Source organism: Seriola aureovittata, chromosome 18, assembly GCF_021018895.1.
Source record: "Seriola aureovittata isolate HTS-2021-v1 ecotype China chromosome 18, ASM2101889v1, whole genome shotgun sequence".
In the NCBI taxonomy this organism is placed as follows: Eukaryota; Metazoa; Chordata; class Actinopteri; order Carangiformes; family Carangidae; genus Seriola; species Seriola aureovittata.
The window spans coordinates 19,812,605-19,823,941 of record NC_079381.1 but is presented as its reverse complement, the minus strand read 5'-3'; the positions used below and the strand labels follow the sequence as shown (position 1 = coordinate 19,823,941).

Genomic DNA, 11,337 nt, shown 5'->3' with positions numbered 1-11,337 from the left:
AGGGTCAGTTTATTACATCATTTTCCAGTTGTTTATATTGTTTCAACCTCTATAACCGAAACCTTTCAGCAGCCGTAGTCGAGTATTTAACATTAGAGATATTTTCCATTTCGTGAAGCTGAGTGATGATGGTACAGGTGATAATACCCAAAGTCAAAATGATATAAACTTGTACTATTTATTAAATAATAAGAACTTCACTCTGTATAAGAAAAAGAACATGGGTCCATCAAATGGTGCTTTAACACACAATAGGTCTTTATAAGCAACTTTAAAGAACAAGTATTAAAAATACATCTACTATCCTGCAAAACTTACTGTTAAATACAGTCATTCAATTCAAATTACAGAAAAAGATTATTTATCATACATTCAACAAAAACACTGAACAACACTGTTTCCTTATTCTCTGTCAATGTTAATCAGTGAAATTAAATACAATTTTAATTTGGTTGGAATGAAAACCTGCAGCTCTTAATGGCACATTCAGTGCAGCCATTATTTTTCATGTGCTGTCTTCACTGAGCAGAAGCTGCAATTAAAATGACATCTAGATTATCATCTCATACAGAAAGTTGAAATACAGATGAAGCAACGATGACAACTTGAAATAAACGAATACATGCTAATAAACACAATAATTTATCCCAGTAACACGACTGAAATGGTCTCCATGGCAATATGTAATCCATATCTAACTGTGTTTTTCTGTTTAGATGGTACTGATCTACAGTAACACGATGTCCACTATCATCCATACTCACATGAACTCCTTCACCTTCTGTTTCTGGCTTCTGCCATTTGTTTATGGATAAGATTCCTAAGACGACCAACCCAAAGGCCACAATGAGGAGGCCGAGGGAATTCGCAAACTTTGCTTCCACAGGCAGCGAGCTGTACGGCTCACCGCTGCTGCCATTACTGCTGCAGACAGAGAAATTCAGTTAGGAAAGTCAGTTTTTTTATGCATGGATAAGTTTCTGGCACACTGATTTACAGTGCAACAACACTGTTTTCCAGTTGAAATGAAAGACGACAATGTGTTGTCACCAGTTGCATATTTGAGCACTCACAGCGCGAGCAGCAGTTTCTCATTGATGCCACTGATACATGAGGTCAGACTGAGGATCAAGATTGCTTTCCCCATCCAGACATGGACAGGTTTCAGGTTGCGTCGGAACCACAGCGAAGAACAAGGGAACAAGAAACCAGCCAAGCCGAGGATCCACTATCCGTCAGCACGGTGGAATGACAAGAAGGGAAAGTGTTTTTCTAGCAGTGTCAGCTCTTTGTGTTCAGCAATACTTTCAATAACGTCAATTAACGGTGTGTAAACATCTGTCATGCATACCTGAAATGCAAACAGCGCTACAGTGCAGATGCCCACCCAGCTGTGCAGAGAGTACAGGTCGTTGATGTGGAAGCCTCTGTGGAAGTCGAACACGGCGCACAGGCCCAGGACGGACAGAAGCAGAGACAAAAGCATCAGTCCGGCGTGCACCAGCTTCCAGGTGTACTTCCTCTGCCTCCAGGTGAACGGCACGCGATACACGACAGCCGCTGCAGATGCACACACAGGCAGAGACGGTTGAGATATACAGTCTGTCTTCTTCTGCTTTTAATCTCAATTCCTGAGTATTATTACAACTTATTGTTGTTGTCATTTAAGGATGAAATCGAGAAGTCCTGATATTTCCACTTACATTTTACAGTCAAGCGGATGCATTCATGCAGTGAAAAACGTAATGAGTTCATTGTCTGCATAGATTCACTTCAGTTTCCCAGGTATCATGACGTCTAATTAAAATAATAACAAAATCCAGAGTGAAAATACTTCTGTCAGCTGCAGCGAAAAATAATCATCAACCTGCTGGATCTCGCTTTTCATTCACAATTGTTTTAGTACAATATGTTTGTACACTATTGATACACCCCTGCACACAAATTGCATACATAAAATGCCCTGAAATATAGGTGTAAATATAGGTTGAAGGGGCGTTTTGAACTCACAAGAGATAGATGATCAAGATCAATGCTGCAGAAGCTGCGGCACTTCCAGTCAAACAGCACAAACACTGGATCCTCCAATTCCCATAATCCAACACAGTGGCGTCTTTTGTTAGACTCACCCTGCCTGGCAAATGCCCACATATTTCAAACCTCCACACCTCTAATATGTCACGCAGGCTTTCTGTTCAAAATTCAAAAGACTCACAACCCAGTCCAAGAAAACACTGCCGGCCTCGCTGTATCAACACAGTTGTTTTCTCAGACTTTGGAAATCTCCCCTCAGAGCCACAGAGGACATTAAAGAGCTGCTTCCACAGAAAACCTCTCTTTCCCTTTTCCTTACAGCTCAAAAGCATCACAAACTCCATCCTCCAAAAAACACCTCTCTGAAGCAGTTCCAACTAAAACTGAACATCAGAACTTCCATGGCAGAGGTTTCGTTATCATTACACTGCGTTCACATCAGGCAGGTGTTCCCAATAAAACCGGTTAACTGAGTGTGTTTACTTACCATTTCCATAGAGAACGACCAGCCCGGACACCATGAGCACGGGGTGCCAGTTGGACTGCAGGGCAGAACCGTCCCAGGAGAAGCCCCCTCTCCAGAGTGAGCTCCAGCAGATCACAAACAGCACACAGAGCAGGGACAAGCACAGACAAAGGGTGTAGGTGAGGTAGAAAAACACAGACGACCTCATATCTGTGTGTTTACTTTGCCGACACATCGTCCATCAGGAATTGTTTCTGATCTTAAATAAGTCTGGTGGTTAAAGGAGGGGAGGTCTAGAAGGACGGGACAAGGAAACAATTTTCCCTGCTTTGTCCTGCTCTGTCTTGTGTATTAGTCATAGTCATCAGCTAAAAGCAGATTGCAGGTTTCATAACTTCACTTACTTTTCGCTGGGTCATGTTGATTCGCCATGGACCGTGGATTTCATGTTTATTACACAACAAGCCGACTGCAGCATAAAAGTCATAATAAGACAGATTTATGGAGCACATCCTCCTTAGGTTCCAAAACTGAGTCAATACTTTCAGGTGATGTTCAAAGGCAAAAGTTATGATTCAACTTTAGCTCATTTTATGACTCAACTATATAGTGGAAGAGATAAAAACATAAAACATAAAGCATTTTAAAAAAAAAAACATCTGACATGACAATGACTTAGAGATGAAGTGAACATGATCAGATATGTGACCTCTAACTTTTACTTGTTGACGGACTAAGGTGTTATGAAGATGTTTGTTTTTTGTTTTATTTTTCCTTTTCTTTTTCAAAGAAACCATGTGAGTGACAGAGACCCCTTAGCATGTCATCTAATTTGGCACAGGCCTCCAGTGCGAATAAAGGCCCCACAGTTTAGTGACAATCCTGAGATCTGGGTGAAGGCAGATGATCACGCAGGGCCAGTCACGCAAGGAGAGTCACGCCAAATGAATGTGTAATCTCATTTTACTTTGTAATGACAAATGCAAAAAGCAGGAAGACCGTGAAGCTGAGAGACCATTTTATTGCAGCCATCGTGAGGTCTGTCATGTTAACAGCAGTAAGGAAATATTCAGGTGACAATGACATAATGCAATTTTCCACTTTTATCATTCGCCTGAACACCTGGACAAAGGTGTCACTCTACACGTCGTACAGCAGCACAGTGACTGGAGCGCTCAGCGCCATGTTGTGTATGATTTGCTTGGAGCAAATGTTTTCGTCGTCTTCGTTCTCCACAAAGATGGACACGAAGTGCTGAGCCTCCCAGGGCACTTCCTGGGTCTGTGAGGCCAGCACGCGGATGCAGTTGATGTCCTTCCTGAAGATGAACTTCTTGTCCTGGGGAAGCACGGACGAGATCTTCTCATCGCCTCCGGACTCGGAGGCGATGAAGGCGTCAACCTCCAGAGCTTTCTCTGTGACGAACACTCGGACGTTCCTCTTGCTGTAGTTGCTCAGCTGGCACGCCGTGCTGGTGTTTCCCATGTTGTTGTTTATGTCTGGTGTGATTGGTTGGGACTGCGGGGCGCGCTGGAGGCTGTAGTTTAGAAAAACAAGAACATATTCTGCATAACCTGGATTTAAATCTGTGCATAAATTACATTTTCTTATGTGACCCACCTACACACCTTTAATAATTATATATATTTATAATTTTATCTTTAAATTGCATCATTCTTTGTTGCACACTAGCCTTTATGCAAAGCCTGAAGAGCATGCTACCTGCATATTGATTGATTGATTGATTGATATTTATGTATTTACAGCCGTGACTGTTTTTAAGGCAAAATTCTGACATTATCAATATAAAGTAAAATAACTTTTCCTTTCTGGTGAAGAGAAATATGTACATAAGCATGTTTCTTAAACTTTCAAAGCATATGTTCCAAGTCTAAAGAAAGAGTCAAATAACCAACGTTTTCTTCTCCACATACAAGAAAACACACGTCACTCATTTTCTATTTACACACATCAGTTAACAAAACAAGTTAAGTTACTATTTTAATCTCTATTTATTGCGGATTAAAGACGGAGTGGATTCTTACCTGCTGACACGACGAAGGCAGAGTGACAATAACGCACTGTGGCTCTCTCCCTCATCTGAGCAAGTGTGTGTTTTATGGGCAAAGTCTGATAACATGCAAAAAATTTGAGCCCGGCCGCAGCACAGGGCAATAAACTGCGTGCACCTGCTTCATAAGAGCAAGTCATTTTATACTTTCATGTTGCTCGCAGACGCCTGTGAAGAGATAAAAAGAGTTATTGTTAATATTATTTATTGATCAATGTTTGCTGTACACTTTGAGGATATTTATGTTGTGTATGAGACATGTTGCTTTATTCTATTTTAGGGACAGACTTTACAGATGTAAAGTTTTTTAGCATCTTGAAAGTTTTCTCTCACTCTGAGCTCCGTGTTTCTGTGCTGTTGGGGGTTTTTGCTGGAAAGGAATTAGAAATACATAACCAGATTCATTTAAAGTGGAGAAGCTACACACCTCATTACATTCTCCTATAAGGTTTAGCACTGTGAGAGTGAAGTGAGTGAAGCCTCTCTGTAATTACAGCACCTTGTTAGATAGAGCCGAGCTGTAATTTGCTGCCTGGTTTGCATATACAAAGTGGAACAACGCAGTAAAGATAAAAAAAACAAAAAAACATTGCTGTCAGGTTTGTGCTGCCTTCCAGCACTTATTCTCAGCACAATGAGGATGTGGCTGCTGCTGCTGCTGCTGCTGCTGACGTCCCTGCTCGTCCCTGGGCTCAGTCCCCTCGGAGACGGGGACGGGGTCGTGGGTCACTACTACAGCTGGAGTTTGTGCAGAGAACTGCTCCTCAGCGGACGGATGACTCCCGGAGGACCAGGGAAACTTCTGAACCAAGCTGAGCCTCACTGCATGTGCATCCAGAGAAGCTGTGTGTATGTTGCTGTGCACAAACTAAGGACCTCCCCCTTCTACTTGGCATATGAAGTAGACGATGACAACGGGCACAGTCTGTCTCATCAGGATGTGACAGAAATAATCCACAGGATTCATATTCCAACAGCGGTATGCCTGTTTCAGTCAATACTGATGTGAATCTGTGGCTTTTTGTTTCCACTGATGTTTTTCTCTCTACAGGTGTTTCCTGATAACTACTGCCACTATAATCCATATCTTCCATGAGCTGTTATCTATCAATATATTGTTTATTTTTATCTTCTGACATGTTCTCCGTTTTGCTGCTCTCTGCTGCACACATGAAATATCAGTGTACCGGGTGGGATTGTTACAGTTGGCAAGCGTCTCCCAAAATTACACATCTAAAAGCATGAAGCCGATGATTGCACAAACAGCAGCAACCTGGTTTATTTTCCCACTAATTTCACACCGCTGATACCAAGAATATCTGACACACAGCACATTTCAGCACCTGTTTAGAATATTCATGAGGCAGAAAAGCATTTTCAAGTAGTTTTTTCCAGCTAATGCTTTAAACTCAGCGAGAGAAACTTCACCCTGAGATTCCCTCTACGTATTCATTTGAGATGTGAGGCAGAAAAACCTGAGCTGCTGTCAAGTAGAGTACTAAAAATGAAAAGCAGAGTAATATTTCCTTATGGTTACACAGACATAAAAATAGAGTTACTAGAAACAGTGCAACAGCTGTGGAATGTGAACTAATCCCTTTAAGACTAATCTCCTCTCTATTGGCCCAGATAACAATGAATGTTCTGCATGGTCATTGTTCTGTGTGTGTGTGTGTGTGTGTGTGTGTGTGTGTGTGTGTGTGTGTGTATGGACCACATGCCATTATGGTAAAGAGAACAGGCCGAGCATGGAGAAAAACATTCAAAAAAGAGCCATTAAAAGTTAAAAATTTGCTGGCGGCTCTGTGAGGCTGCACAGAGCTAACTACTAACATCGCTTACAATGACAATGCTAACATGCAGATGTTTAGCAAGTAATGCTAACCATTCTCACTGTCTTAGGTTTTCCAACCCTCCAATATAAATTTCAGTCTAGACCAGTGGTTCCTGACCTGTGAGCGCTGCAAAGGTTTTATAAGTGAGTTAAATCATTCGCAAAACTGCAATTTTGGTGAAAAGATTTAATTATAAAAAAGATATATGTATATTTAGATTAGTGTATAAATGTAGATATATATATTTAAATGTTAAAACAAAATTATCTTTAAAAAATGTTGAAACTCCTTTCATTGTTTTGTTTTTTTCTTTAAACCTGTGATAAGCCAGTGATGGGAACTTTTATGTTGCTTCCACCGGACTACATTGGAAACTTGATCGCTGTCTCAGGCTGATTGCGCGATAAGAGATGACATCCATGGCAAAAACTTGGCGCATCTGAATGGAAAGCTGGTTAGCAACAGGAAGAACGAAAAGGAAGAGAGTCTGGTAGGGGTTTTCTGTCTAATTCTACCTCCCTCTCTTGTCTTTCCAGGTTGTTTCTCTTCATGCAGAGAGGAAAAGTCTCCCTTTATCTCTGAAGTCGGATACTCTGCTAGCGATGCATGCTATTAGCAGAGCCACGCCAACTAAGCCCGGAGGTGAAGTCAGTCATTTTGCCATGGATATAATTAAAGATCGCCCTGACTTAAGGTCTTTATGGTTCCTGCATCATCACACAGCTCCCTCAGACACAAACTTTCAGGCTTTCTTACTGCAGAAACCCGAGAGCAGGACACCAGCCACCACTGTTCAACAGCGGAAAGCGACGCCAAAGAGATACTGTGCTGCTACAGCTGTGGTTATTTCCTGTTGTCTTAAAGAGGGTGACATAAAACCAGCAATGAACATTAAAGAAATATCAGAAGAAGAGGTGGCAGGACCACAAATAAGGCAAAAAGACAGCACACAGCGAGCGATGGACATTGAAGTTCTCAGGCAGTATGATGGACAGTCTTCAAACGCTTTAGTCGATCAACGTGACATTGTCCAAACTGCTGCTCTGCGCTCTGGCAGCTCTTCCGTGAAAGCTTCAGATACATCACAATTAGAGACACAAAGAAGTGAAGCCAGTTTTATGAAGAAAAATGAACATTTGAAGCCGATTACAGGCTCAACTTTGCAAGAAAGTCTTCAAAAACAGCTTTCTTTAAAAGCTGCTTCTAGTGTTGACAATAATGATGATGATGATGATGATGGATTTCACATTAAGAGGCAACTCTTGTTGGTATCCGGAGAGAAGAGAGACTCCATAAATAGGCCGCAGTCTAAGCTGAGGGCCACTCAGGATGATAATAAAGAAGATTTCAGCGGGAGGATAATCACAAAACAAACAGAGCTTCGGCGCCCAGAAGCAGGAAGCGAAACTGAGGCATCACATACAAATACTGTTGAAAATGGAAACCAGAAAAGATTAGCACACATCCTACAAACAGGCTCTACGAATCAAACAGATAGTAACAATGTCGATCACAAAGAAACGCTCACTGAGCTGGGAGAGGAAGCCTTAATCACACTGTTCCTTCCAGACACAGAGACAGAGACACAAACAGAAAGAAAACTGGTCCTGAAAACAGAAAATAGTTGGAAAATAGTAAATACTCCTGTAAAGGAGCCGGTTGACCCCCCATCCATGAATAAAGTTATAAAGGAAAACTTTATTATTCAGGCAGATGACTCAAAGTATGAATGCTTGAGAGAAACCCTATTTTCATTATACATTTATGCAATAGATAGAAAAGAGAGAATAGATCTGAAACCAGCAGAAAGTAAAGTTAAAGTAACGACGGCGCCTGAGCAGGTCAAAGAAACCACAGAGGAAACACAGCACGCAGAGACTAATAATAATACGCCTCATGAAAATATGAGCATAAATCAGACTAAACAAGGGGAAAATGTGCCATCAGAAGAAACAGTCATAACTCCACCTCCCTCATTCCACATTAGGGAAACAGTAACAGCAAAAACAACAGAGCACACAGCACAGACAGCGACAGGAAACATGGAGATTAAACAGACGATGCCAGGATCGGAAGTCCTCAGTCATGGCAGCACACAGAGAGCTGATGGACGGCCAACAACCACCATGAGTCCGGAGCCCGAGACTGACACTGAGCCCGGGTTTACAACGCGTACGACAAGGAATGCTGAATCTACGACTGGAGGGTCACATTCAGGCCTCAGGATGAGAGAGGATATCACCAACCCCCATGAAGCCGCAGAGAATAAAGAGAGAGAAGAAGAGCCAGGAGTGACCTCATTCTCATTTTCACAACCTCTGGAAACAGCCCAAACATCAACAAACCGTCTTCCACCAGTACGTGAAGCTGTGGAACCAGACTTCTATGAAAATCCTTCTTAAATGAAAGGAATGTGTGAAAAGTGGGCCACTATTTATTAGCACAATAACTGCGTGGAGTCTAAAGCCCAAAATAAAAAAATAGCACATAACCCCCAGTAATAAGTTAAAATGTTATTTTTTCATTTGATTATTGTAAAAAGATGTATATTATTATTATTATTATTATTGAGGTTTGGAGGTGCTGGAGGATGTGTTTTGTTTCCTTCGCACAGATCCAGTGTAGGAGCCATCAGGTTATCAACACGCATTCTCTCCTTATGTCGCGATTCAATATCTGTTAATGGAAAAAATAAGAATGGGCTGAAAAAAACCCCCAAGATATTCATAAACTTGAGAAAAGGAAAAACAAAATAGACAAAAAGATATTCGAAGGCTCCTCATTAACGCGCCTACCACACCTCTAAATCACCTCAGCCTATCAGGTATCAGCTCATAATATTCATCTGGATAATAACATAAAAACACATGATGGGCATAATTCAAATCAGACATTGCATAAATTCAAATAAATAAAAAAAGGCCTAAATTACTAATAAGGCAAATATGCCAAATGGTTGCTACAGCCAGGCCCCTGTTTCCAGTCTTTGTGCTAAGCTAAGCTAACTGCTTGCTGGCTGTAGCTTCATAGCAATCTGTTCTTCTAGCTCTCTGCCAGACAGCAAATAAATGTATTTCCCAAAATGCTCAAGTTTAACTTTAAAGTAGATTAGTTAATAAAAGAGGAAATAGAAGTTTACATACACAGATATACTGTATGTGAAATACAATGCACAGATAAAAAGATAAAAAAAAACCCTATATCCAACAGGAAGGGAGAATATACTGTAACTGGAGATAAAGCTGCTGCAAGTAGGATAAAAAGTTTTGAAGAAGAGCAACCAGAAATGATTGATTTCTAAGATTGAAAATGGTGAATTGTGTAATAAAACCGTAATTTATTAATTCAAAAAATGACTTTCAATCAAATTTATGTAGCGTGAGATGAAATTGAAGCATGTTTCACTGTTCCTGCCCACATTTCTTAGCACTGATGAAAGTTCTCCTCCACAGTCTGCAGATGACAGGGCGCCACCGTGCAGAGGTTTAATACATCGCACTGAAGCTGGGTGGAAACACTGCATGGAGAGATTTGCAGGAGCCGGATCAAAGCTGATCTCCTCGAGGGAAACCGCGGGTGCATTTAAGGAAACAGGAGAGCTGGAGAAAGGCCATGATGACAACCTGCCTGAGGATGATGATGGATATGAACGTTTCTATTATTTTGATGGAGTACTGAAAAGAGTTCAAAATAATTACTACCCCCACTACAAGAGTGAGAGGAGAGGAAAAGGAAAGAAAGGAGACACTAGTGAAAATCTCCTCAGTTACATCCACCGTCTGACTTTGAGGAATAAATTCAGTCACTCCACTGACCATAATGTGCAGAGAGGCTCAGGCTAATGCTTGAAAATACAAGAAAAACTCAGGGTGGCTGAAATTAAAAAAAAAAGAAAAGAAAAAGAAAGATGCAAAATACAGAATCACAGTTAATCATTAACAACGCTAATTGTTCACTAAGGATAGCTTCACCTGCTGGCCAGTAAATGAAATACAACGTCCTGTTTGAGTAGTGGAGTCAGCCATGTTGGAATTTCATTGAGTGTAAAGGAGGAAAGTAAGGAGGCAAGGAAGTTCAGACTGCACAGGGAGGACTTATATTATTAAACTATTATGACCCCGTCCTTCAATTTAGCTATACTTTATACTTTTACTTTTTGTAAGCGCTGTTTTATGATATGTTGATAATGTCCGTCAAAGTAGCATAAAACACAACTTCTACCTCTGTTATATTATGTTATATTAGCCTTCATGGATTTGTTCAGTTAGAGCCTTTCTGTTCAGGACATTTACATCATGACAGTGTTTGTACATAAAAATCTAATTATTTTGCCGTGTTTCATCAGTTTGAATGTTAAATAATTTATATTTAATTTATATATAATTTATAATATTTTGTATTTGTTTCCCATGACTTTAAAATTGTGCTGTAAATTGTTGTTGTCGTGTGTCAGAATCTGGAGATTTTCTGTGAATCCAAAATAAAATTAGTCATACAGTATCTGTGTATTGTGCCTTATTTACCTAATTTGGTGATTAAAGGGTTAAAGGTAAATAGTGACTCAGTTATTTATAAGTAGGAGTTTTCAGGTCTGGTATAAGTCACAAATAGAAAACATAAGGAATAAAAGGGAAGTTTAAGTTTCTTTTAGGCATCCCTTTTGTCATGATTGGACACTTGTAGTTCTTGGCTGTGGACATATTTATATATTACTGCATAAGTTTATATAATTTAGTCAATCAATAATCAATTTAATGTAAAATATGTAACAGATAATAACCCTTCTCATCTCAGTTAATCCTAATTAATCTGTGATCTTCTTTGGCATGTTTCAAAAAATAAAAATCTGGTAGAGCAATGGTTAAAATGAATGTATAAATGTTTGATCTGCACAACCCTGGACGTTTTTACAGGTGAAAACATCAGTAATT

General features: G+C 40.3%; 2 protein-coding genes across 3 annotated transcripts; one reads left to right on the top strand and one right to left on the bottom strand.

Annotated features, from left to right (window-relative positions):
• Positions 1-164: 164 nt before the first annotated feature.
• On the bottom strand, positions 165-2,735 carry LOC130186106 (lysosomal membrane ascorbate-dependent ferrireductase CYB561A3-like). The gene is made up of 5 exons (XM_056402848.1): positions 2,522-2,735; positions 1,352-1,560; positions 1,074-1,228; positions 765-921; positions 165-532 (listed from the first exon to the last, which is right to left on the bottom strand). Exons 1-5 carry the CDS (start codon positions 2,733-2,735, stop codon positions 506-508), a joined length of 762 nt encoding a protein of 253 aa, XP_056258823.1. The 3' UTR covers positions 165-505.
• Positions 2,736-6,802: 4,067 nt separating this feature from the next.
• On the top strand, positions 6,803-11,273 carry LOC130186517 (uncharacterized). 2 transcript variants are annotated; one of them, XR_008830296.1, is made up of 2 exons: positions 6,803-6,896; positions 9,859-11,273. XR_008830296.1 is itself a non-coding variant. In XM_056403694.1 (2 exons), exons 1-2 carry the CDS (start codon positions 7,009-7,011, stop codon positions 10,246-10,248), a joined length of 2,145 nt encoding a protein of 714 aa, XP_056259669.1. In that variant the 5' UTR covers positions 6,940-7,008; the 3' UTR covers positions 10,249-11,273. The 2 variants fall into 2 exon arrangements, 1 of the variants encoding a protein (XP_056259669.1); XM_056403694.1 differs by lacking the exon at positions 6,803-6,896 and adding an exon at positions 6,940-8,763.
• The last annotated feature ends 64 nt before the right edge of the window (positions 11,274-11,337 follow it).

Excerpts from the sequence above, each read along its gene's own strand:
- LOC130186106 (XM_056402848.1), bottom strand. The coding sequence starts at position 2,735 with ATGTGTCGGCAAAGTAAACACACAGATATGAGGTCGTCTGTGTTTTTC. Across the intron at positions 1,561-2,521 it reads GGTCGTTCTCTATGGAAATG|CGGCTGTCGTGTATCGCGTG; the intron begins GTAAGTAAACAC and ends GTGCATCTGCAG. Across the intron at positions 1,229-1,351 it reads TAGCGCTGTTTGCATTTCAG|TGGATCCTCGGCTTGGCTGG; the intron begins GTATGCATGACA and ends GCTGACGGATAG.
- LOC130186517 (XM_056403694.1), top strand. The coding sequence starts at position 7,009 with ATGCATGCTATTAGCAGAGCCACGCCAACTAAGCCCGGAGGTGAAGTC. Across the intron at positions 8,764-9,858 it reads CAACAAACCGTCTTCCACCA|TCTGCAGATGACAGGGCGCC; the intron begins GTACGTGAAGCT and ends TCTCCTCCACAG.